Below are 24,778 nucleotides of genomic sequence, written 5' to 3'. Positions count from 1 at the left end.
ACAGGCTTTATTTGAGCATGTGTTAATTCCCAGAAAAGAAAGTGAATGACAAAGGCCAGATTATAAATGCCTGAAAACTCCATTCATTGGTTGATAGCGTCTCGAACAACTGAAGTCAATTATGCTGTAATCCATTGGGCTTCTGGCTAGATTTTTACAGGAACAATATAAATAGGCCAACAAATGAAGCTATGAAGGAGAGATTTTCAATGTCTCAAAATGATTTCCTTTATAATCTATTTTTCTTAAACCACGCACTTTAAATAATTGTGGGACCATGGCCCAAAGAGGTTTTTGAAAAGGAGGAAGAAAAGAAAAACAGCCTCTCCTCTCTGCCAGCATTAGCAGTTCATTTTGCCAGGAAGGCCTGCAGTCCTGTATTTCAGGGCCTCGACATTAGCATAAACACTTCACAGATGAATATAAAACATTACGTTCTCTTCTGCATTTCACATAGAATGGAAATGCCTACTTTGGCAACCCTTTTGAAAAGTAGCAATTAGTGGAAAAATATATTCAATAAGGGATTAGGGGCCTAAAAGCTATTAATGAATATTAAGGTACTGATTCACAAAAATTGACTCCCCGTCCCAGGGAACCTGCAAACAGACCACTTTTCCCCAGTCGGGGGCCAGCGTGTCCTCCTGCTAATGGGACTGAAGCCACATGGGGCTTACACTGGCAATCCAGAGGCTGGTACAAAACCTCTTGCTCTCCTCCCCAGGAGAGCCTGCAAGGCGCAGCCTCCATGTGCATAATGGCAACTGACTCCTGAAATGACAGGGCTATCATTATGCACTTGGGAGAAAATTAAGGGCTGACTTAATTAAACTTAGGTAAGAAGATTCATTTACGCCAGGGTCACCCCACCAGGAAGGCATGGGGCTCTCTCCCCACAGAAACAAAGATGATACCCAATCTAAATTTTGTGTCCCGTGATTTTTTTTTTTTTTTTTAATGGGAGCATCCGTCTCACCAATTTTCAAACATTCTTTATATTGCATTAGCATCATGGCAGGACAGCTGTTTGACTCTGGACCTTAGCAGCGCTCCTGCACACAGTTAGGATCCATGTCAATTTGCAGTGATTTTTCTGCACACCATAAGGTCTGCTGGCTACTCAGCCAGGGCTCCCTATAAATCACCAATTGAAAGCTTTGCTAGAAAAGACTTTGTTTTTTTTTTTTTGAAACTCACCTTCCTCAGCTAAAGTAAAATTGTCATTTTAATAGAAAGAACGGATGTTCCCCTGAGAGCGACACTCATGTCAGAGCTTACTTCTCAGTGCACTCAAGAATAATTGAAAGAAAAACTCAATTAAAATTTTGTTTCTGGGGCTGGAGAGATGGCTTGGTAGTTAAGAGCACTCACTCACTGTTCCTGCTGAAGATCTGAATTCATAGTCACCATTAACTCCATGTCCTCTTCTGCCTCCATGGGTCCTCATTCCTGTACACATACAAATATCCACCCACAGACACGTAAAAGCAAAAGGAAATTAAAAACATTTCTAAGACACGTTTTCTTTGTCATCCTTTGGTCAGCAATGTACTTCTTTATGCAGACTGCAATTCTTTTCTTTTCTTCCTTTTTTTTCCTTCTGTAGGCTGCCTGTGGGATGGCTATTTAAGAGAACTTTCTGGTCATACTGCCTATTTTATTTTATTAGTTTTTAAGCTAGCATCTTAGCCTGTAGTTCAACTTGGCCCAGAACTCACAACATAACCCGACGCTGGCTGGCTTCAAAATCTTGACAAATTCCTGGAGCCTCCAAAGTGCTGGGAGTTTGACTTTTTTTTTTTTGTTTGTTTGTTTGAAACAGTTTTTTGGTTTTGCTTTGTTTGTTTTGAAGACATTGCTTCAGCTTAGTCTAGAACCCACTATGTAGTAACTAGGGCTGAATGTCTCTATTTTAACATGAAATAACTTTCTTAATGTAGCAGAGTAGTTCCTACTTTTGATCTATTTGATTTGGAGTTCATGCTATTCATGTTGAATATTTTGAGTGTCTGAAATTGAAGCCCACTTCTTCTTTATTTGCATTACTCTTATATTTCCAGAATCCTTATCTATCACCCCAAACCAGGTCTCCTGAAAGTTCATGACGAACTTGGTCTGAGAACATGTCCTAGGAAGAGGTGAGAGGAACAGATGAGCCATTAGAGCACACATTGCCGTTGCTTGCTACATAATGACATCAAACCCTTCAACTTTGTGGTTAGGATACTAACTCACTTCATAAATAAATTAGGACTGGCTGAGTCAGGAGGGCAGTTTAGCTTCCTGAGATAGTATGCAAGAAACAGTTCACAGCGTAGATCCCATGCCTCCCTCTGAATATGGCATGGTTCAGAAATGTATTTTGAAATAGTTCAGAAGGGCAAAACAATAGGAAAAACATTCTTGGGGCAGAAGAGCATGTTATTTTCAAGTTATTATTTCTCTTTCCACCTGGCTATATATCAATGTTTCTGGAACAGCCTTGCTCAATGGGGACTTTGTAGTTAAGCTTTGTAGTTATCCTAACCTATTACTTTGATGGTCTTATCTAAACCTCCTTTTCAAGACCTCCACCCTTGGCTGGCTGGAATGTGCCTAGGTCCCTGATGGGAATTACTTGGAGGCCTGGACTGGGTGCTTCCTTCTGGGTTCTCAGTCTTGGTAAGTGGAACCTGTCCATCAGGCAGATGTCCATGCTGCATGTGGTGTGTTCCCCAGGCTGAAACTCACACCCCCACATTTGTGGGGCCTGCTACCCCTCCTCTCCATGCTTCTTGCATCTCCACAGCTTTCCAGCTAGCCTCTCACAGGAGCTATCTCATTTGGAAACCCAGTCATCTTCTAAGTTCCATCTAAATTAGATTTTGTTATCTTTTGGCTTAAAACCCACAATGACCACAGTGCCTGTGAAATCCAAATGACTTCACACAGGGTGAAAGGTCCTTTGTGAAGTGGGAAGCTTATGTCTGTGAGTGTCTCTTTGTCAGCACAGCTGCACACAGCTCTGTAAATGCTCACATACCTGCGTGTCTTTGGCTCCTCTTTCTACCATAGATGTCCTCCCTTGGGTCCATTGGTTTGGTAGACACATGTTTATCCTAATAGATTAGTAGGAGGTATATGAACTTCCCAGAGAGACTTGGGGGGCTCTCTGCTCTCCATCTCCATTCTTTAATATCTCAGCACATTTCTTTCATTCCCTGGTTAAAAACTGAAGCACTTGTGGGGCAGGGACCAGGCTTTGCTAGTCTTTGGATGTCCAGCGTTAGCACATGAATGTGTCTATTGTTGACTCATTCTGTCATCCAGTGACCATTTCCTCTGCCACCTTTAATGTTCAGCTCTGCATATAAGACCTCATTGGTAAAAGGGTACCCAGCATAACAAGCCCTTCTTACTTTGGAATATCAGAACGTTAACCATACCCACACATCCACAAGCTCTTAATACAATTATCACCATAACACCAATCAACAAGCACTGACCCCTCTTCACTCCACAATTAATTCCTTCTCTATGAACTGAAATTTCAGAAAGGACATTTGCTCCAAGATTTGCTAGGAAGAAGAACCTTTGCTGAAATTAGATGACTCGTGCTGCAATCTGTATTCCCTCACCATTTAAGGATTTCTTGGCACCAAGGTGCTGCTACAAAGTCCATGTATGTTTTGAGTGCTTAGAAAAAGTCAGCAGAATGGCCCTGGAGACTTAACTTCATCAGAGAGTTTCTCTTGCTCTTCCTGCAGGTGGCCACAAAACAGACCATTCTCCTTTATGATCAGGGGTTTTACCAGCCCACTGGAATCATTTAACAGTTGTCTTTTACTTGGTATGGCTACAAGAATAGTGGGAAAAGGGGGGACTTCTGAACAGGTTGGTCCTAGATTTCAATCCAAATGTGTCCCTTCCCGGGCATGTTGCCATGGGGGACTTCTGCTAATTTCCCCCTCATTTATAAGGGAGGCCATTACACTCATGTTGAAAATTAGAGTTGGATTCTTACCTACCTAGAGCATAACAATCACCACGCACCAGTTATGGTCACATCTTCTATTTAAAATAAGGTATTTAATATGAAAACTATTTCTTGTCTCCCTCCACCCCCACAACAAAATTACATGTTGATTCTCACAGGGCATATAAATTACTGATTAGAAATATTCATACCTAGCCAGTTCTTAACGTCTTTGGGAATGCTTCTTTATTTCAATTCTCAGAGTTATTGTACCACAAAAAGTATCACAGTTTCCTGCAGGGACATTATGAGTAAGTCTGCAGGGAAGAAACAATTGACATTAAAAAATCATCATTCTACAATCGTCACTATTATCCCCAAGAAATTCTGCATAATGCATTTTAAACCAGGGTGTCTAGCTGCCACATCCATGTGAAATGCTTGAATTTTATGGTGCTTAAATATTTAATGATTTATTGGGAAAATGTGAAAGATGTCTGATAAACTGCATCCCTTCCTCTAACCTATGGCTTTAAAGTAAAAAAAAATTTTGATCATGCAACTTTTGCAAGATGCCCGATCTACTATTGACACACAAATACTTGCTGTATTGTCATTTATGATAAAGTTCATCATATATAAAATTGTGTGATGGCTTCCACAACCACTGTTTTTGATAATGTATTTTCTTTTAAGCCAAAGTGGGTTTCCTTTTATATGTATATGTTCTTCTATGCCGATGCATGTATGTATGAAGTTGTGTGTGTTTGTGTGTGTGTGTGTGTGTGTGTGTGTGTGTGTGTGTGTGTGTGTATGTATCCTAGAGGCCCTAATTGTTGCTCATCAATTAGGTGCTATCACCTTATTTTTGGGGGATAACATCTTCATTGACCTGAAATTCCCCACGGAGGCTAGGTGGCTGGCCAAGGAACCCCAGGTACTCACCTGTTTCCATGTCCTGGGATTACATGCATACCTGGCTTCTTTTATTTAATGTGGGTTCTGGAAGGTTTAACTCATCCTCATGCTTTCAAGGCAAACACTTACCGTCTACCCAGCTAGTCATCCCAGCACTGCCTGGCTCTTTATTTCAAGTCTACCTTGTAATTTGGTCTACCCTTGAAACTTACTGAGTAGGGAAAATAAGGGGATTGACAGAAGGGAAGAGGCAAGGTTGGGAAGAGTGAGACTCCGTGGCTCCATGAAGCATAGTTCTCTATTCATTGTTGGGTGGAGAAAAGAAATAAAATCAGGCATCAGGCAAAAGGGGCGAATCCATCATGGGTGATGGGCACTATGGGTCTCAGCCCTCTACAGATCTTAGCTGTCATGTTAGTTAAGCAAGATGAGACTGCCTACTCGCAGGGTTATTTGAAGGGCTGAAGGTGTGAAGGCCAACTGTAGAGATATACATTGTAAGAGACTGTGACTTGTAGCTTCCCTGTGCTAGTGAGCTTTTCATGACTGTATCAAATGCTTGAGAGAAACGATTTAGAACTAGAGTTTATTTGGTCTCAGCTTCATTTCAAGCTTTGCTGGATTAACTGAGGTGTGAAGAGGAGTCGCATGCTGTGGGAGCATGGAGCAGAGGCTTCTCACCTCACCGTGGCCAGGAAACAGACTGAGGGAGACCAAGAGTGGCCCAGATCAGCATTTGGCCGCAAGCACGGACCTGCACTGGCTTACTCCAACTAGGTTCTATCACTTAAGCAGCATCGTGAGATTGCAACATGTCAGCCTGAAGGGGGACAGGGTGAGCACAAAGGGACACTTCACATTCAAACCATAACAGTGTGCACTGCTGGACATGGGTGTTCTTGGCATAATTATTTGTTAAAAATAGGGAATATTGAAAATGGGTGATAAAATATGACTCTTGTCTCAGAAAAACCAGTTTGCTTTAGAATCCATTAATGGGAGTGGAGATAGCTCAGTTGGAAAAGTACCTACCTGTAGCACAAAACTGAAGATCTGAGTTTGGATTCCCAACACCTATGTGCAATCAAGCTTGAAGTGGTCCTTCTCCTCTCAACCTAGTACAGAGAGTGATGGAGTCAGGTGGGTCCCTGCACTCTCTGGCTAGACAGTCTAGCCCATCAGGGCCTAGTTCAGTGAGAGAACTCATGTCAACAAGTAAGGTGATGATACTGGGGCCTGGAGAAATGGCTCAGTGGTTAAGGATAGTGGCTGCTCATTTAGAGAACTGGAATTTGGTTCACAGCACCCTTGTAGGGCAGCTCACAGTCTCAGGGGACCCAGTGCCCTCTTCTGGTTTCATGGGGCACCTGCACCCCCCATGCTTTGGTTTACCACCTCTCATAATGTGAATGAACGTCTTTCTACTTCAATCCTCAAGTATCTATTGGTTCTGGCATTTCAAAATAATGCTGATGGCACAGTGAGGAGAGACAAGAGAAATGTGACTGTATTCTCCCAGTTCCTGTCCTGGGAAGGAAGACATGCTCTCATGGCACAGTCACCATTGCCAAGTGAGACATGAAGACCAGGAGATGCAGACCAAATCAAAACAGCACGTCTGTGATGTGAGCATGGTCTCTAGGAAAGGCCTCAACTTGGGGATAGGATGAGGAGGACCTAAAGGACTGAGGGAGAGGAGATGCCATTCCTTATACAACCCTGAAAAGATCCCAGTATCCGAAGCATTCAGAGCCTGGATGGTAAGGCCAGTGAGCCGGCTGTTAAGAACAAATGGGCTGAGGTCCACAGGTTCTGGGAGTCCAGTTGTTGAGGTTAATAGCTCTGACCTTTACCGTTTGTCAACAGACAAACAATAAAAGATATTTGAGACTATGAGTGGTATTGCTAAGATGGGTTTTGGAAGCCCAACTGGCAACAGTATGTAGAGCTGAGTGAAGAGGTATTTTAAGTATTGAGCAAAGTGATGAAGTGAGAGGCTTCAAGGTCCTTCAGAGCTTGAACCATAGAACCTATGATTCTAAAATATGGGAGGAGAAAAAAAGATGTCGGGGGGGGGGGGGAGCAGTTGGGAGTGGGAGTTAGGTTAGAAAATTGCTGTAGCGATCCAAGGGAATGGATAGAAGAAATGATATACTTATGAGTAATAGAATACATTTCTTTCCTGATCGTGAACTCTCCAGGGAGGTTCACTCTCTGTGCGGGGTCACCTCTGGTCATTCCTGTCGCCAGTTCCCCTGGTCAAATGCCACCATGTCCAGTTACTTTCCTTCTTGGCTCCAGTCTCATCATCAGGCATGCTTATGGGCAACTTTGCAGATCATAGGCAACACACATCTAAAGCCATCAAGAGGAAGCGGTTTTAACTAGTTTTTCTTCTTGAGAACCAGGAAAGGATTCTGAATTATGAGGTCTGTTAAGCTCACTGAACACACCAACCTTTGGGAACTAGGTACATTGGGTACATAAAAGACAGTCGGAAGATTATTAATAAAGGACCCAAATTTAAAAGTCGGTTTTCATTGCTAATTACCTCCCTGTTATAGGTAATTATCTTCTGCTAGTCTTTCTTAGTCCACTTCCAGTTTGTTGGCATAACTCTGAGCATTCCTTATTGTGGTTGGGGCAAAAACAAACAAAAAAATGTAACAACAAACAAACAATAAAAAAAATTCCAGACAAGAAAACAATAACCACTGGCTACATACAAACCCATTACTTGAATCACATAACTATAGTTTCCAAAACATCTTTATTCTGAAAGATAATTGTTTTTCACTTGTAACTAAAATGACTTTTCCCACATCTGTAATAAACATCTGGTGACATTCCACTCCATAAATAAAAAAAAAACGCATATTATAACTATACCATCCAAAAATTGGGATTCCAGTGTCTTGTGTCCAACGAGTAAAACAAAGCAAACAGGTGCTATTATGGGACTCAAGCTACATAAAAAATAATAAAATATTTCCACATACGAGCTGATGGAGTTCTAATACATCAAAAATGAACTTTGGTGGTGGAAAAATAACATTCAGTTAGCCTGTTAAGTGTAGAGTGAGGGAGAAGAGGAGGAAGGCCTGGGGAGATAAATAACATGCCTTGTTCTAGGCTCATCCAGAACCACACCACACACAGACATGACTGAGGAGAGTGAGACAAGAGGGTTAGGGAAGAATCTCCAGGTGCTATCCAAAGATGCTGTGTAGGGAGTAGGTCATTTTCTCACTGTGGTATGGAAGGCAAATGTACCACTTGAGAGACAGGGATAATCGAGCTTGACCACTCTCATTTATTTATTTTAAAAATAACCTACTTAAATTTGTTTTACGTGCATTGTTGTGAAGGTGTCAGATTCCCTTGGAACTGGAGTTCCTGACAGTTGTGAGCTGTCACTTGGGTGTGGGAATTGAACCCAGGTCCTCTGGAAGAGCAGTTCTGTGGTCTTATCTGCTGAGCCATCTCTTCAGCCCTGACTGTTCTAACTTAAATGTGTTTAAAGGTACCAGGCTCATGGGTATAATTCTTAACACTAGCTGTGACTTTATACAGATTACAAATTAAAGTGAAGTGCTCAGGCCCCAATGTCTGGATAGCCTGCCCAAATGCTCTCAGACTTCACGGATTTGCTTAGCCCATTTATATGCAAGTGTCAAAGACATTCCAGGTGGATTCCTATTAACAACTAGACATGGAGGTGCACAGTTGGCATGCACCAGATGTGTCAAATGTATACAACGGAAAATTGAGATGTTAATAGCCTCAAAATGTCAACCCTGGGCACCAGCTCGTTTTAAAGTTGAGCATGTGTTTGTAGTTTTATTTATACACTGTGAATTTCTTTCCTTTCTGCCATCACTGTCTCCTTCCCTCTTTATCCAAGACACAGGTCTCACCGTGTGTGTGTGTGTGTGTGTGTGTGTGTGTGTGTGTGTTCTGCCTGGCTTAGAACTTCATATGTAAACCAGACTGGCTTTGATCTCAGATATCTTCCTTCCCCTTTGTCCTGAGTGCTGGGATTAAAGGTGTGTGCCACTCTGCTAGGCCTGTGAATTTTCTTAATGGACATATAGTACTTAAGTCTGTTTTACTGGTTACATGGTTCTTGATTTATTATATAAATTAGTCTTCTGAAAGCAACATACACTTTGTTGTATATAGAAAGCTAGAATATAAAACTCTAAACAAAGAAAGTCAGTCTCCATGCACTCCCCCTCCAAAGCAAATCTGTATCAACAGTTAGTATGCTTTTGTAGACGTTTGCATTGTGCATAAGAAAGCCTGTCTACAACTTTTATTACCAGAAACTATACATGAATGGTGAGTTCAATTAGGAGCATCATTGGCTGCTCCTAACTTCCACTGAACTGAATGCTCCACAACAGTGACTCAGGAGCCATATTCTGGCTTTGTCCTTTTATTCTCAGAACACAAGCAACAAAAATGCTTTAAGTGACTTGGACAATCTGTGTATTAAACACTGCAGTTCCCTGGGGCATTTTTTTGACACTTGTTTATGACATACAGCAGCCACAGTGGCCAATGAAAAGGCACTTTTATGAAGAAAAAATACTTGCTTCAAATGGGAATCCCAGTGAGAAATCCACTGTGCGTCTCTGCTTTGTTCTGTGTGTGGCCCCTGCTGCTGCTTTGCGGAGTAGCTAAACAAGACTCTTGCTCCTGGAGGGGTGGCTGTGGACCCAGATTGCTGGTGCCCCGTGATCTCTAATGAGTGAGCAGGTGTTTTCTCTACCTGCTCTATCTTTCCTAGTCCCCTCCAGTCAGATAATCTCCATGCAGAGCAAAGTGGTGGCTGTGAACAGCAGGCAGACATAGTACCCCAAGGGGCCTGCATGAAAGAGGGTGGAATATCTTAGGAAGGCAGCCACGTCATCATGGAAATACGCTGAGAGGACCAGGCGTGGCCTCACACCTCTTGCCAAGCTGAGTATTCAGCGTACCAGGGAGACAGACAGAGAGAGAGAGAGAGAGAGAGAGAGAGAGAGGATCCTCTCATCTGGTGAAAAACCACTTCCTATTAAGGTCACAGTCTTCAACCCCAAATGGCTGTGACACAGAGTCAGGTAAGAAAGAGGGGAGTGTGGAAATTGGTCCCAACTGAAGAGGTGACTCTTGTTTTAGAAGTGAGCACAGGGCCAGACAGGCCACCCAGTGAAAGCTGTGCACTTCACGGGGCAAGCCTAGTTTCCAGATGTGTCAGCTGGGCATGTCAATCTGGACATACAGGGGCCATGGAGTGACAGACAGTTCATGGCAGCCACGAGTGCTCTGCAACGATAAATGGTGTGTGCTCTGCTTTTGTTTAAAACCCAATAGGGGTTTGGGAAGTAAACTGAACGGGCTACAGTCACACAGCTGGACCATGTCTTCCCAGGCGCGGTGCCACGTCACTGGCCATCAAATCTGTGGAGGCGCTGTCTCCTCATTTCTTCTTCTGGCGTGAGTCGGAACCCGTAGGGTGTTGGACCATTTCTGGTATTTCCTGCAGTGAGAAACCAAAAGGGGAAATCACACACTGCCTATCCATCATTCTGACATTTATAAGGCACTGGGTACCCTAGGATTCCAAGAGGAGAAAACCAGCTGTTTTGGTGTCAAAAAGACACATGACTAACATGTTTCAACTTTAGCTGTCAATACTAATTTCAACACAGTAAATATTTTTTAGTGTGGTTCAGTCCAGGAACTTAATTTGGTCCATTCTCAGCTTCTTGATATTCAGTCCACTTTGACATTTTTCTTCTACCACATTCCATAATTCCCACCATTTAACCTTCCATGTGTCTCAAGGGTTGCTTTCATTTTTTTATGCCCAACTCAACTAACTCCTCCCTTGCCTACTGCTGACTATGCTGGATGGTTTCTCCTGCTCAGTCCTAGGGTCTCCCCTTTCCTCCTCCTAATCTACCTGTCTTACCAGACTGGGTACCAGACACACTCCTGACTGAGGTACATGAGTCCCACCTTCCTGGAGCAGAAGGGCAATACACACAATAGAGAACAGGCACAGAGCTAACTGACCCAGTGGCAGTGCCATAATGTCTCAAGGGATTCGTGTTCTGCCCCCCCGTTTTTTTATGTCCGTTTTTTTAGGTCTCAATCAACTCACCCCATTCCCACACAACACACACACTGTGCTAGCTGACAGGCAGGAACACAAGGGCAATATTTAAAGGCTACATGACTGAGAGGGAGTTTCTTCCATCTGTAGACAATACTCCAAATATAGGCTCTGAGAGTATAAGTACTTCAGTTAGCACATTGAGATAGTTTTTGGAGGAGAAATACATAGTCTTTGATCCTAAACCTCAGGAAGGAACTTTATATCCTGTGTTGAGTACATGTAAGGAGGTGACAATAAAATGTCACCTTTTCATTCCCCGAACTACAAACCCTACTAACTGCCTAAAAATCTTTCTCTCATCACCCACATCAACCAAAAGTCTCACTTCCTCTGACACCTGGCCAGCCCTGAAGTCATCCCCTAACACAAACTCTTTAGCTTTCAGACTTTCTCTGTTGCTTGTCCTCATCCAATAGCTGCCACATTCATCCATATAGAGTCGCCATCTGTGTGTGCCTCTGCTCCCTCCTACTAAGATAGTAGGGGACATCTATGACATATCTTTCCTCTCACTTCCTGGATCAGTCCCAAATACATAGCTGTTGTCAAATAAATATGGTATTAATAGCATTTGCTTCTGACTTCCAGAGTGACATGTTATGAGCAGACATCACCCACCACAGTTCACTCAGGACTGATGTTTCTGACTCAGAGAGCAGAGGCTTTGAACTCATGGCCACACAAGAGGATGAGGAGGATAACTACATCCTCTGAAGGAGAGCAAGTGGGCGTGCAATCTTGCTTGCTCACCCTCTATGAATGGCTCCTTTCCAAAGACATTTCATAGCTGTTCACATTGACGAGGTAGATAACTGTCACAGCTATAGGGTGGTGTCAGACAAATTGGGTGGTGGTGATGGGGTGAACAGATTTCTGAAATCAGAGGCTGAAAATGGTCAATTCAATCCATGACTGGAATTTTAGTTGTCAAACAGAAAGCTCACAAAAAGTATTCAAGAAATTTCTGTATGATTTTGTTAATGTATTGTTTGTGTATTAACAGGGACTGTGATACTTACTTCTAATTAGTCCTCTCTCGTTGAGATTCTAGGACAATGACCTCTGAAGCCCATGTATCTCCTGACTTGAACAATCAAAGTGAACAGGGAAGGTCTTGTCCCCATGTTCATCCCTAAAGATGAACCTTTACATTATGGCCTTTTAGTACAGCAAAACATAAGTCACTGTCTTACCCTAGATTAAAGATGGGGGTAAATAAATACACTAAAAAACTTTCACTATAAACATTTTATGAATCTTCAAGATTCAAAGTCTTACAGGACACAGCTTTTGCTGTTTTTATAAAGGAATTTGTCTGTTTTCAAAATGGTGAATTTTTGAAATGGCAAATACATGAATCAAATCAACACAAGTTTATTGCTTAAAAACTGTTTCATGTAATCAGATCCAAATCCTACTTTGCTGTTTACAGCTGCCTTTAACAACCGAATGCTTAATTGTACTTATGAACACAGGCCAGTATTTGACAGTTCACTGCAGATGAGCAAGGACTCTATTAGAACAGCTGTGGGCAGGAGCAGCTTCAACGTGGCAATGTTGCCACAGGACACAAACCGATGGGAATGAAAAGTGTCCTCAGATTCAAAGGAAACCAGTGTCCTCTGTGGTGTTTCTATGACAGATGATCCATGATTGCCTTTGGGAAGACTGAGTGTCTCATTATGGAAAGAGGAGCAAAAAGACTTATGGGGCAGGGCAGATGGTGAGGGTTCCTTGGGTTCAGTTCTTTCTCTCTCTCCTCTCTCCTTTCTTTCTCTCTCTCTCTCTCTGAACCCATTTGCAGGGCATTCAAGGAGAACCAAGGTTTAGCCAACAGAAGAAATGCCACATATGCTGAGGAGAGGCATCACATCCCTACCCACTGAGAGGTATGAAAGTCACTCCATTTATAGAGCCCTCTCAAGGGCTCCTATTTCACTTAGCTTTTGTTCCCAATCTAGTTCTCTCAGTTCCACAGATGGGCCAAGTAAAGGACACCAAGTGTTAGTAAGACGTCTCAGGTCACCTGGCCAGTGCAGAAAGGAACAATACTTGAGCCAAGGTTCTCTGGCCTCTGATAACCTACCCAACTGCCATCACTTCGGAGTCAAGGGGACAAGTGACACACCACCCCTTCTCGTCACATGTGACCTTTCCACCACACTCAGGGCTTCTCTTCATGGACATGCACGACTCACTGACATTTGAACACAGAAAACCAAGACAGTGTAGTATAAGATGGTGGCTCTTATGAGCCTCAGCTAATACCAAAGACCCAGGTCTAAGATCCTAGCCCCTGCTTCCTTAAATTCCAATGCAAAGCAGAATGGCCCAGTTCTGTAACAGCACCACAGTGCCACAATCTCTGTTAGCCTCATGTTCAAAACCCTTCAAACGCCGTTTCTAGTGATAGCAAAGCTACCCAACTATCTGAATGGCTTATTCCAGGATCCAAACTCGATGCCACTCCTGATTCTTCTTAGTTAAGTGTAAACAAATCTCTGATGTTCTGAGAGGTATCTGGAGTCAGTTGTCAGTCAGTCACTCACCTACTGCTCACTTGCCATGTGTGCACTGTGGGTCAAGCCAGATGCCAGGAACAAGGCTCCTGTCCACTCTGCCACTCAGGTCCTTCCTTTGCACTGATTTTTAAACACATTTCTGTTATTTCTACCCACCCACATCATCTATTACTACTCTCTCTCCTGGAGCCTCAATGCCACATGTCTCAAGGAGCCTTATTCTCATGTCTCTGACATATTCTCAAGTTGCTTAGTGATACAGCATAGGGCCTGGACCAGCTTCAGAAAGGTGGAAGATGTCAGATGTCTCCAGTTTCATAATGGGAACACACTGGTAGAGAATCAGGAGACAGCTTCCTGGGACTGTCTGGGACTCATGGACATGCCCCAGATAAGATGTTTCATTAAGCAGGCCCTGGGTAGTTTCTCTATGTGGGGTGGCACTGAATAAGGGGGTTGCTGAATAAGGGGGCTGCTTGCCTTCCACTGCTCTGGAGTGTAACAACCTTACAGGATCCCTACTCCTTTATTTATAGTAGCAATTCTCAACTTGTGGGTCGTGACCCCTTTGAGTTCACATAACAGATATCCTACATATCAAATATTTACATTATGATTCAATAACAGTAACACAATTACATATGAAATAGCAATGGAATACTCTTATGGTTGGGGGGGGTCACTAAAACATGAAGGACTATATCAAAGGGTCACAGCATTAAGAAGGTTGAGAACCAGTGATTCTTAGCTACATATCTTTGAGTGAGCGGCTTCCCTCATGTTGCTCTTGGTCTCCTAGTTTATGGAACGGAATGGTGAGTTCGGCTCCCTTGTGAGGCTGTTAAGAGGACTGCAAGGGGCGGTGCATATATATCACTTAGCAACCTGTAGTGAACATGTTACATCCTTAATGCCATCAGGAATCATAGTAAATGTCTGTGTTTGAACTAACTCCATAGCATATGCAGAAAATGAAGTCCCAAGATCAGTAACTCCTTAAAAAACAAGTTCTGTTTGCCAATGTTTCTAGCAGCGATTTGCATATGTATGGAGCTGTTAGCTACTAAACATTTGCTAAGAAATGAACAGCAAAAGGTAATTAACAAACTTCACTGGGCAGTACATTTTGGTAACACAGAGGAGCCGTTGGGCTGCTGGGGAAGCTCGAGTGTCCAGCATGGACCTTTCTTCCATTTAGTTAAATAACCACACAATGAACATTTACAGACCTGGGGGGCAGGGGAATGACCCTGCTCTGAAGAGCCTGGCAAAGAATATTAGTATTTGTGAGACTCACCCCCATGTCCCTGCAAATGGAATTCAGACCCCAGTCCTACTCAAAGGAACACGGAGCATGCTTCAGAGGACCTCAATTGTAGCACCAGTACTGAGATCATGCAGATTATTGATTTGTGGTTCTTGATGGAAATTTTTCAGTTTTCTACCCTTATGTATAATACAGTAATCCCTACATTTTATGGCTAAAGGGAGGGAAGCAATTTTCTCCAGATAACTATTGCAGAAGAGTGATGAGAGGTGATGGCCATTTTCCCTACTGCTCACCACTAGTGTAAATCGGGTTGTTTAATTTGCTGGCATTCATAGATGAATTCATGGGCTTATAAGCCCTCATGGCATTCAAATTATACTATGGTGAATCACAGGATGGGATCCCATCTTTCCCTTAAATTAGAGGGCTAAAGAAGGAGAAGAAAATAAAAACTCTAGGCAAATCACTAGCATTCTTTGGTATATCTGTCAAGGAACAAGGGCAGCAGTATGGATCCCATGTGCTCTTTCAAGAAAGACAGTTGCTAAGCCATTTACTTAAAAAGACCAGAAAGGGCTGGGGGAAAAAAAACAAAAAAAACAAAAAACAAAAAACAAAAAACAAAACAAACAAAAAACAGGTCTAAGAGCTTCAAAAGGTGAGGTTTGAATGGGGGTAGGCACTTAGGTGCACCTTTACTCTCAGAGTCCTCAGTTATGATACGATCTCTCTCTCAAAATAGCTTCCCCTAAAACCATGTGACTTTCATAATGTGGATATTTTACGACAGTTTGAGAGAAGGGTAATATAGTCATGACTTGAGAGTAAGACACTGACATTTCCATTCGGCCTGACCAAGACAGGCAACCCCCAATCTCATCTAGGATCTCAGTGTGAAAGAAAAGCTTTGAGATGGAGAGCAATGTGGCCCTGCTGTTACACGGTTCTCTTCCCTCCAGCTGGCTAATGTTGAGGCCATTTAATGAACACAGGGGATTTGGGGTCAACAGGCTCGGGAGCTACTTAGTAAATGAACCTGTCAGGCTCATGGTGTTTGGGTATATTGCTTCTCAGAAAGAGGCAGCATATGGTCTACCTCTGCTACATGCCCACCTAGGTCTTACCATCCTTCTCGGGAGAGAATATGACTTGGTCAACTTTTATGAACGGAACACGTGGAATCAAACATGGAGGTAGAAATAGAGAAGATCGCCAGGACACAGAATACCCATCCCTTCCTTTCTTGCTTGTTGTTCCAAGTTTCAAATATTCTAATTTCTTCATCCTCCGGTCTTCACAGCCATGTTCTTTCCTTTGAAGCCTCTGGGTTGCCTGGGAGTCTTAGCCCCCCCCCCACCCCCCCTTCCATTTCCATCTTACCCCACCTCCTTCTCCCCCACTTCTTATTTCTGTGCTGATTTCTAATTCGCATGTCTATTTTCGTCCACACCATCCATAAGAGAATTCATAAAGGTCAATCTGAGTGGCTTCATTTTTACATTTGTAGAAGTGTTCCACACTGCTTTGTGTAGTCTTGGGATCACTTATCTTTCCAGGTAGAATTTTCTTAACTGTTTTACAGGTGAAGAATTGAGATGGTAGGGTTTTAAAAAAAAAAAACTTACCAAAGACACAGGCTCAAACCCTCTTCCCGTTCCATGGTGCCCCCGGCATGGATGTGCTACTCTACTCCTTCATTTAACACCAGAGTCTAAATCTGAGGATGTCACTGTCATACTGGAGACTCCAACAGTGGATCTGTCTGAAAACACTGGAAAGTGTCTACCTTCTGCCCTAGCTACAACTCTCCACAAATGTCAGATTTTACTTAGGACTCTGATGTGCCTCCTGAAGTTACTATCTCTGAGAAGGATTAAGGCTCAGCACAGCCCAGCACTGGAAGTTCACTGTGGATTCTGAAAACACAGACTATGTAATAACTTCTTGCAGAAGCACAGAGGAGCGAGCAAGAAGGCAGCAGCTGACTGACAGCTGAACAACACGAAGACTCACTGCAATGAGATTTATTTAAATGACCGATTAACGACTTTAATGTAAAATGTGCAGTGTTAAGATTTTTAGAAACTTGGTTTGTCTTAAATCCCTTCAAATGTTTATTCCCTTAGCACTTTTTTTTTTTTCCGAGGCATTTCAGTGAGTCTAAGAATGGCTTTTCAAAGGCTTCTGTGTACAGTTAATAAGGCTTTAGCATTTTCTTCAATCTGCAACAGAATGCTTTTGGCCAGTCATCTGGAGGTGCCTCAGTTTACCCAATCATATAAGCTGACTGAAGGTTCAAAGAGACTGCCCATCTCCAGGAAGCCCCGTCCTTCTTTTCTTTTGGATTTTTGTTTTGTGTTGTTTTTATTACTGGAAATCACCTAGGGACATTCGTTGGGCAAATAAAAATAGATACAGGCTCTCCAAGTGCTGCACCATGCCCTTCACTCTGAGTCCCACTGTCTAATACACATGAGGCTAAGGAGACAGAGAACTGGACGCACATCTTCAGACATCTGTGAGGCCATGATTAACAATGGAAAATTGAAAACCTGAAGGTCAAATACAGAAGCTAACTTTGTGCTTTGGGTCTATTGAGGAGTGAGTGATCCATAAGAAACATATCTAAAAAAATGCTATAAGGATGAAAGCTCTTTAGCATACTTAAATACCAGTACTCTCAGAAGCTGTGGGGTTGGGGTAGCTACAGTTGTGGTCTCTCTTGATGTTCCAGAAGAGTCCACAGCAGACACAGAGAGGCACAGGGGGTATGGCTGTTCTCTATTACTAACCAGGGTGCTTTTGCTCAAGTTTTATTTTCCTGATGCTTCAGCTGCACTTCCTGACATCTGTCAGGAAGGCATAGGAACTTGGCACTGTCTGTTTAAAGCTGGTTTTCTTGAAGGCAGGTTTGTGGTGTGACAGAAAGGGTCAGATAGAGAAATTCTAGTGGCTTCAGAACCCAGATGAGAGTATTATTCTCGCCTCTTGCTCCTTGATCCTGGGGTTGTTTCTGAGTAAGTTTTAGTTTCAGTATTTAACAAGGGAGAGGATAGTTGAGGTGTATTTTAGAGTATAGTAAACTGAGATCAGAAAGTTAGAGGCATCCATTCCTTGTGAGACACAATGAGGCTGGGCCCTGTTGCTCCTTGCCACCTGCTATGGCTTTAGAAGCTTTGACCTTAGGCACAGTGATTTCCAACAAACAACAACCAGTTAGCCAATGGTGGCTGACTCTGAGCCCAGATCCTAGCCATTCAATGGCTCCAATGCAAGAGTTCGGAACAAAGCTCAGTGTTAGGCCTGACATGGGCTGGCGAGCTGTCACTGCGGTGCTGGGCCTCTAGTGTGAGTGTGTACAGTTCACCAGGTATGGGCTCACTACGACAACTCTACCAGAAGCTCAAGCAAGTCGCTTCTCTCTGGACATCAGGGAGGGCTGGCCCAGACTTGTGACACTTCCACTTGTGCCCATGACTGCTTCCCAGGGAGTCTTCAGAGATGGCAGCATCTACTCCCTGAGAGTATAGATTTACACTGACTAGAGCCTGACTGGGGTGCCCTCTCTGGAGGGGGATACTTGGTTCTGGCTTGTGGGAGCTGGACATGGAATCACTATCCTGTGCTCCTTGGCAGTGTCCTTCAACTCATTTGGTCTCATTCAGTGCCCTGCCCCTACCCTACACTCCCCCAAACATAAAAATGACTTTTAAGTTTTTTTTTTTAAAATTAGAATAATTTATATACTTATAAAAATGGCAAAGGTAACAGAAAAGTCAATTCTGGTGATGTTGACATCTTATATTAAAGTAATTTGTCAATACTAAGAAACAACCATCAATATATCACCAAGAACTCACTTCCAGACTTCACTTGGATTCTGCCAGTTTTCCTCCCGTGGTCCAATCCAAGAAATTGCAATCCACTTAGACTCTTGGTTTGTGGGTGTTTCTTGGTCAATCATTGTTCCCTAAGACCTTGACTGCTTGGCCAGATACCCAAAAGAAATTTCTCAGTTAGGTTTGCTTCATGGTTGGCCTCTTGATTATACTGAAGTTCCAACTTTTGACAAGGAAGAAAAAAAGCCACAGAAATAAAGCGAACTCTTGGTCCCACATGGCACCAACAGGGTGGAGGACCAGTTCAGCTAATCCTAAGCAACTGGTTAAAGACCTTTTTGCCAAGTTTCTTTACTGTAGATTTTTGTTAAGCTTGCATTTTATTTCTCTTATTTATGCATATGTATGTGTGTGTCTTTCTGTGTGTATGTGCACGAATGTGCAGACACCTGTGGAGGCCAGAAGAGGGCGTTGGATGTGGCAGAGCTGGGGTTTCACAGGGTTTTGTGGGGCCCAACATGGGTTCTGGAAACACCCATGCCCACTGAGCTGTATCTCCAGCCCCAGTCTAAAAACTTCTTTTGAGTTCCAAGAGGATAAAGCTTTAATCTTTGCCTGTAAGAACACCCAGGATAAGCTGGGGAGACTGAGTATTTCAAATGAGATTGGCCACCTGGTCACTCATGCTTGGGATGAGCAGGAAGTAGTGGAGTCACTTACAGCCTTCTGTGGTCTTCAGTGTCTGATGTCCCAATGCTGTAGCCCTCATTGCTCTTGGATGTGACTGCTAGGGAACTTGGTAAAAAAATGGATTTGAGCTTGGTGGGATTTCTGGTGAGCCCAGACACTCAGTTTTTACTGAGGTCCTGTGTGACTGTGAAAGTGATGTGCACTGACCATTGACACCAACCACCTTCCAACTCAAACTATCCAGTAGGTTTCGCTCAGTACTTGCATTTGCCAGCAGGTGGCAGCAGAGGCCTACAACCCGGAGTCTGCAGACTGGAAAACTAGGACACATTCCAGTCTGCCAAGCATTCCGCATTGTAAGCAGAATAAGGGTCATTTTGAAACAGATGGGCTCTACAGAGGATGTTGCACTGAGTGTTAGGGAGTTGTTTGCTGTCTGGATGGTCTGCAGGTTCTTTGCCAGCATCTAGCAGCTTCCATGTCACATCACAGTTCTTCCCAAGGAAAGACTAACACAGTACCGAAAGAGAAAGAGGGCAAGAATATAGGGATTTCTCATTGGTTCCATCGTCAGAATTAAGCTTTGCTCTTGTGCATAGATTATTTTGCTCTTGTGCATAGCCTTCTGTTGCTCACTGCTCCAGACAGAAGCCCCCTTCCAACCCTTACTCCAAATCAGAAAGACGAACCCATACAATTTGTGGTGATTTGGTCAGTGGTTCCGCTAACTGGTTCACATGTCCTCTCCAACCTGTGTCAGTTACTACTCTCACTGCTGCGACAACATTTCTGATCGAAACAAGTGAAGTGAGGAAGAATTCATTGGACTCGTGGCTTCAGAGTTCAGGGCAGGGTGGCTTGGCACCACATGCTTGGGCAGAACATAGTAGCAACAAGAGTTATGAGGCAGAGGGCCTTTACCTCATGATGGACAGGAAGCAGAGCAAAGAAGAGTGGGATAGGGCCAGGTCATGACACAATTATCAGAGACACACCCCAGTGAACTACTTCCTCCAACCAAGCTGTACTCTTCCTATTCTTTGGTACCTCCTAACACTACAATCGTATTATAAATTCTGCATTCATATAAATCCATCAAGGGGTTAAACCACTCATTTAGTCGGCATCCACAGAGGTGTGTTTGGCTAATCTAGGCATCGCTTTTGCTAAAATTAGTTAATTTTTATTTATGTGCATGTGTGTGAGGCTTTGTGGGCATATGGGTACCACTTGCATGCAGGAGCATTCTCCAGAGGCAGGCACCAGATTGCCTGCAACTGGAGTTACATGTGGTTGCGAGGCATCATGGGAGTGCCGGGAACTGAACCTGGGTCCCCTGCAAAAGCAGTAAGCCTTCCTAACAGCCAAGCCATCTCTCCAGCACTACACCTAGGCATTTCTTAATTCAAACATGGTTACCATCAAGATTCACTATCACCCACCCCCCTTACCTTTTCCCAGCTCTCCTACCTGCTCTGGCCCCACTCTGCATGCTAATCCAGGGGAATGTCAGACTGAAGGGAAGGAGGAAGAGAGAATGGGAGTAGGGAGTGAGGAAAAGATGGAGTCACTCAGCTCTCACTGCGACCTTGCCTGATACAGTAGTTCAGAGTGTGGATGGTTGTGGAAGGATAGATGGAGAATCAGGATGTGGTTTGACTTGGGGTCTTTCCTTGCATAGCACTGGGCTGACCAGGACTTAAAAACAGAGTATTCTATGAGTTTTAGAGATCTGCAAAGCCTCCCATCCCTACCATGCACACAGTGGTTTTTGCCAGGAGTACTTAGTGGCTCACCCCGGGATCTCTGGTAGCTGCTGCTGTCCTGCCCATTGGTGCAAGTTCAGAAAGACACCTGCTATGGACTGGATGTCTGCCCCTTCGTCCCTCAGTCCATACAATGAGGACCTAGTCTTCACTGTGGTTGTGTGTGCAGGCGAAGCCTTTGGCAGGTTGTTCAATGGAGCCCCTAAAATGGGGCTAGTGCCCTTGGAAGGGGATGAACAGACCAGTTGCTGTTTGCCACAGGCACAATGGGGAAGCCATCACGCTAGGCAAGGGACCACACCAGAGCCCAATCATGTTAGCACTTGGAGCTCCAACAGTGCAAGCTAGGAGGCTATAGGCTTTGGAAATACAGCTCAGTCTGTTATGAAGCTCACAATTTGCCTGGGCTCTAGAGTTCTTAACACATTAGCAAACATCTAGGAGCAAGAATCAGACTGAGAGTCATATATATATATTATATATATATATATATATATATATATATATGTTTGATTGCACTGAGTGCTGTCTTCAAGGCCTTAAATATTCATACTATCCATTTTTCAAATACCTCAAGCCTGGTCAGTGCTCAAGTACATGCCCAGATGTATTGACATCAATGCATAATTATGAAACTAAACCCTGACCTGGGAAATTGTCCCTGACAACCTTACTGGACCAGAGAAGCATGGTGATGGTTCAAAGCCATTATTAAAGTTAAAAGCCCCCCCTGGGCATCCATCTCTTGCAGGTGGAACTCTGGCCATGACAGTGAGGTAGTTACTCATAGGACTAGGCCAAGGGTAGTCAGCTACAGGAGGACAGCCCAGGGTAGATCCATAAGAAAGAAAGCAGCTTCCATCCTATGGCCACATCCTCTGCCAGGCCAAAGCAACAAAGAAAAAAAAACCAAGAAGATGGGTGGGCTGAAAACCAGCCAAAGGAGGCACTCTGTAGGAAGTACAATGCTCATGCCTTCCGAGTGTAAGACCCGGTGGATAACTTGGAAGGTGAGGACGCCCCAACCCTGTTTCCTTCCCAAGTGGATAAGCTGTGAGATAAGCAGCCTGAGAGGCCTTCTGGAGAAATATGCAAACAAGCAGGAGCCTTGGTCCTTAGTCCTTGGTCCTCAGAGCCCTGCCATTCTTATATGGGTCAGAGTCAGCCTGGGATTGTGATGGCTAAAACCAATTCTATGATGTGATAAAGTGTCCTAGAAGAAGCACGTGTTTCCGAGTGTGACGACATTGAACCTAACTCTGGGTGTACTCACCACTCTTTGTGTGGCCGTCTGGTCTAATAAACCCACTCCTCCCCAGGGTCCTGACCTCATGAACACTAGACCTGTGCATCTGTGCACATCTCTATGAATGCATGTGTGTACGCATGCATGCTCTTGAAGGTACTTGTGTTTGCATGCATACATTCCATCTGCGTTAACATGTACAGGAAGAGGTTGCCCTGAGACTAAAGCACAGCACCTTCAACAAACAAATCCTCCCAGGGGTTTTGCAGGGAGATTTATATGCTCCTGAAATAGCTTGTTCCCAATTGCCTCAAACTGAGCAGAATTAAATCTCAAACATGATTTTGAGATTTTGAGGGGTGGCATTCTATATTATTGAGGTTTGACAACCATGGAAGCGAGTCACTCCTAAATATCTGTACGTCGTTATCTGAAAGGTAAAGCTTACTTTATGAACAGAAAGTGACAAACCAGAACCAAACTTTGTAAACTTAAGAAGCTAGAACTGACTCATCCTGGAGAGCTGAAGATGTAGACTGGGTGGGGGTGGGCGGGGCAAACTGCTGTCTGAGCATTTTTGGAAACATCTAAATACTCAGTTTATGTACTGGAAGGCCTCTCTATAGTTTCAAGAGGAAAAGAAAAAGATTTGATAAAGTTTGTGAGGTATGATGGTGCTCGCTTAACCCCAGCACCCCGGAAACAGAGGCGAGAGGTTAAGGTCAACCTTGGCTGGATCACAAGCCCAAGGCCAGCTTATTCTACATAAGATCCCATCTAAAAATCAAAATGAAACATTGGTAGAGTGTGCAAAGGAGAGTCTGTGAGTGGTGTCCAGGTGAGCATAAAAGTGACCGAATTTCTGCACAGGAATGCTGAATTCCAGAAAGGGGACACATTTCCCCCACAAGCCGAGAGGCGCCACAGTCCCCCGGCTCCCTCGGCAGCCTATCCTGGCTGCATGGCTGCCTGGCTTTGTTCTTCAAGTCATTTCACCTGGTGGAATCTGAACGTCACCAGCCAAACCTCAAGTATGCGCTGTAAGTTGCTCGGTGGCCTCTCAGCTGTGGTGGGGACCACATCTTGAGTGTGGGGCCACACACGAGTTTGAACATGAGCCTTCCCTTTAGTTTTGTTTTCAGACAAGTTCTTGTGCTGATCCTCAACTCTATTTGCACAGTGAAGAAATCTAGAGACTACACAGCTATAATATTCTGAAGACCAAGGGAATTAAAGGAGTCTCGAACCCAACCGAACCCAACCGGAAGGAAATCCATGAGAGTGCGACTGGTTCCCAATTATCCCCGTTCCAAGTTGCTCTCTCTCCTCTCCTCTCCTCTCTCTCTCTCTCTCTCTCTCTCTCTCTCTCTCTCTCTCTCTCTCCCTTATGCCTCCACCCCTTCATCTAATCACACAAGCCAAGGTCTTTCACACTCTTGGCGTGCCCTCTACCTCAGCAGCACCAAAGCCTGTGATTCTAACTTGTGGTCCCACAGCCCCGATGCACAGTCAGCTTCCAGCCCAGTGTTCTTCTATCCAGACATGCTGTTTTTAAAACCATGAGTACAAGGCTCTGATCCACCAACTTCCCTCACTCTGACCACTGGCTCAGCCGAATGCTATTCGAATATCTTAAGTGCAAAGCTAGGGTGCTTGGAGAAGAGAAAGTAAGTTGATAGAATATTTGAGTTAAGAAAACGCGGCCGGCCATGGTGGTGCATACCTTTAATCCCAGTACTTGGAAGCAGGCAGAGCTCTGTGAGTTCCAGATCAGCCTGACCTATGTACTGAGTCATGGTGCAGCCAGAAAGAAAAGAAAAAGAAAAGAAAAGAAAAGAAAAGAAGAACAAAACCAATGGTCTAGAAGAAGCCTAGGGTTTGTTGCTGCAAATGCAATGTTTTCCAAGATTTTCTTTGGATCTGAAGACAGCAGGCAAGGGCATCTGACTTGGCTGGAGGCCCACACCTGCTTTCAAGATTTAGGGCACAAAAATTAAGGGCAGTAAAGCCCCAGTGAGGAGCTGTGCCAGTATGACTGATGTAAATGGAATGCGAGTCTATGAGTCATTTGTAGCTTTAAATACTATAGAGAAAAGAATTTGTAAAACATGCCCAAACAGCCTGGCTTTGATGTGGGGAACTCCTTTCAAAACACACTGTTCAAATTTATGCTAAAATGCAAAGCCCTCATGTTTACAATGGTGTTATTGGAGGAACACAGCAAAAGAGTACAACTGGTAACTTTAAAGGCAAGATGTAAAACTTAAGAGCAATAGGGCAATTCCCAGTGCCAATTACAAGCTGGTAAACCTCAAAGGGCTTCATCAGTTAGCAGTGAATGCATTTGTGCATACTGGCCTGAGAGGGGGTGCTCTTTATATAATTTGGGGTGCACTGCTTTTATCA

General features: G+C 43.8%; 1 protein-coding gene across 4 annotated transcripts in view; it reads right to left on the bottom strand.

Moving 5' to 3' along the window:
• Positions 1-7,624: 7,624 nt before the first annotated feature.
• LOC100756292 (rhomboid-related protein 4) overlaps positions 7,625-24,778 on the bottom strand; it is a 118,833-nt gene continuing 101,679 nt past the window's right edge. For all 4 annotated transcript variants that reach the window (XM_035441058.1, XM_035441060.1, XM_035441059.1 and 1 more), the window contains one exon: positions 7,625-10,397. In XM_035441058.1, the coding sequence (XP_035296949.1) occupies positions 10,313-10,397 (85 nt within the window). In that variant the 3' untranslated portion in view covers positions 7,625-10,312. The remainder of the gene's footprint in view (positions 10,398-24,778) is intronic.

This window comes from Cricetulus griseus, chromosome 2, assembly GCF_003668045.3.
Source record: "Cricetulus griseus strain 17A/GY chromosome 2, alternate assembly CriGri-PICRH-1.0, whole genome shotgun sequence".
Taxonomy (NCBI): domain Eukaryota; kingdom Metazoa; phylum Chordata; class Mammalia; order Rodentia; family Cricetidae; genus Cricetulus; species Cricetulus griseus.
Note: the sequence above shows the minus strand (reverse complement) of the source record. Positions and strands in the feature narration are given on the sequence as shown.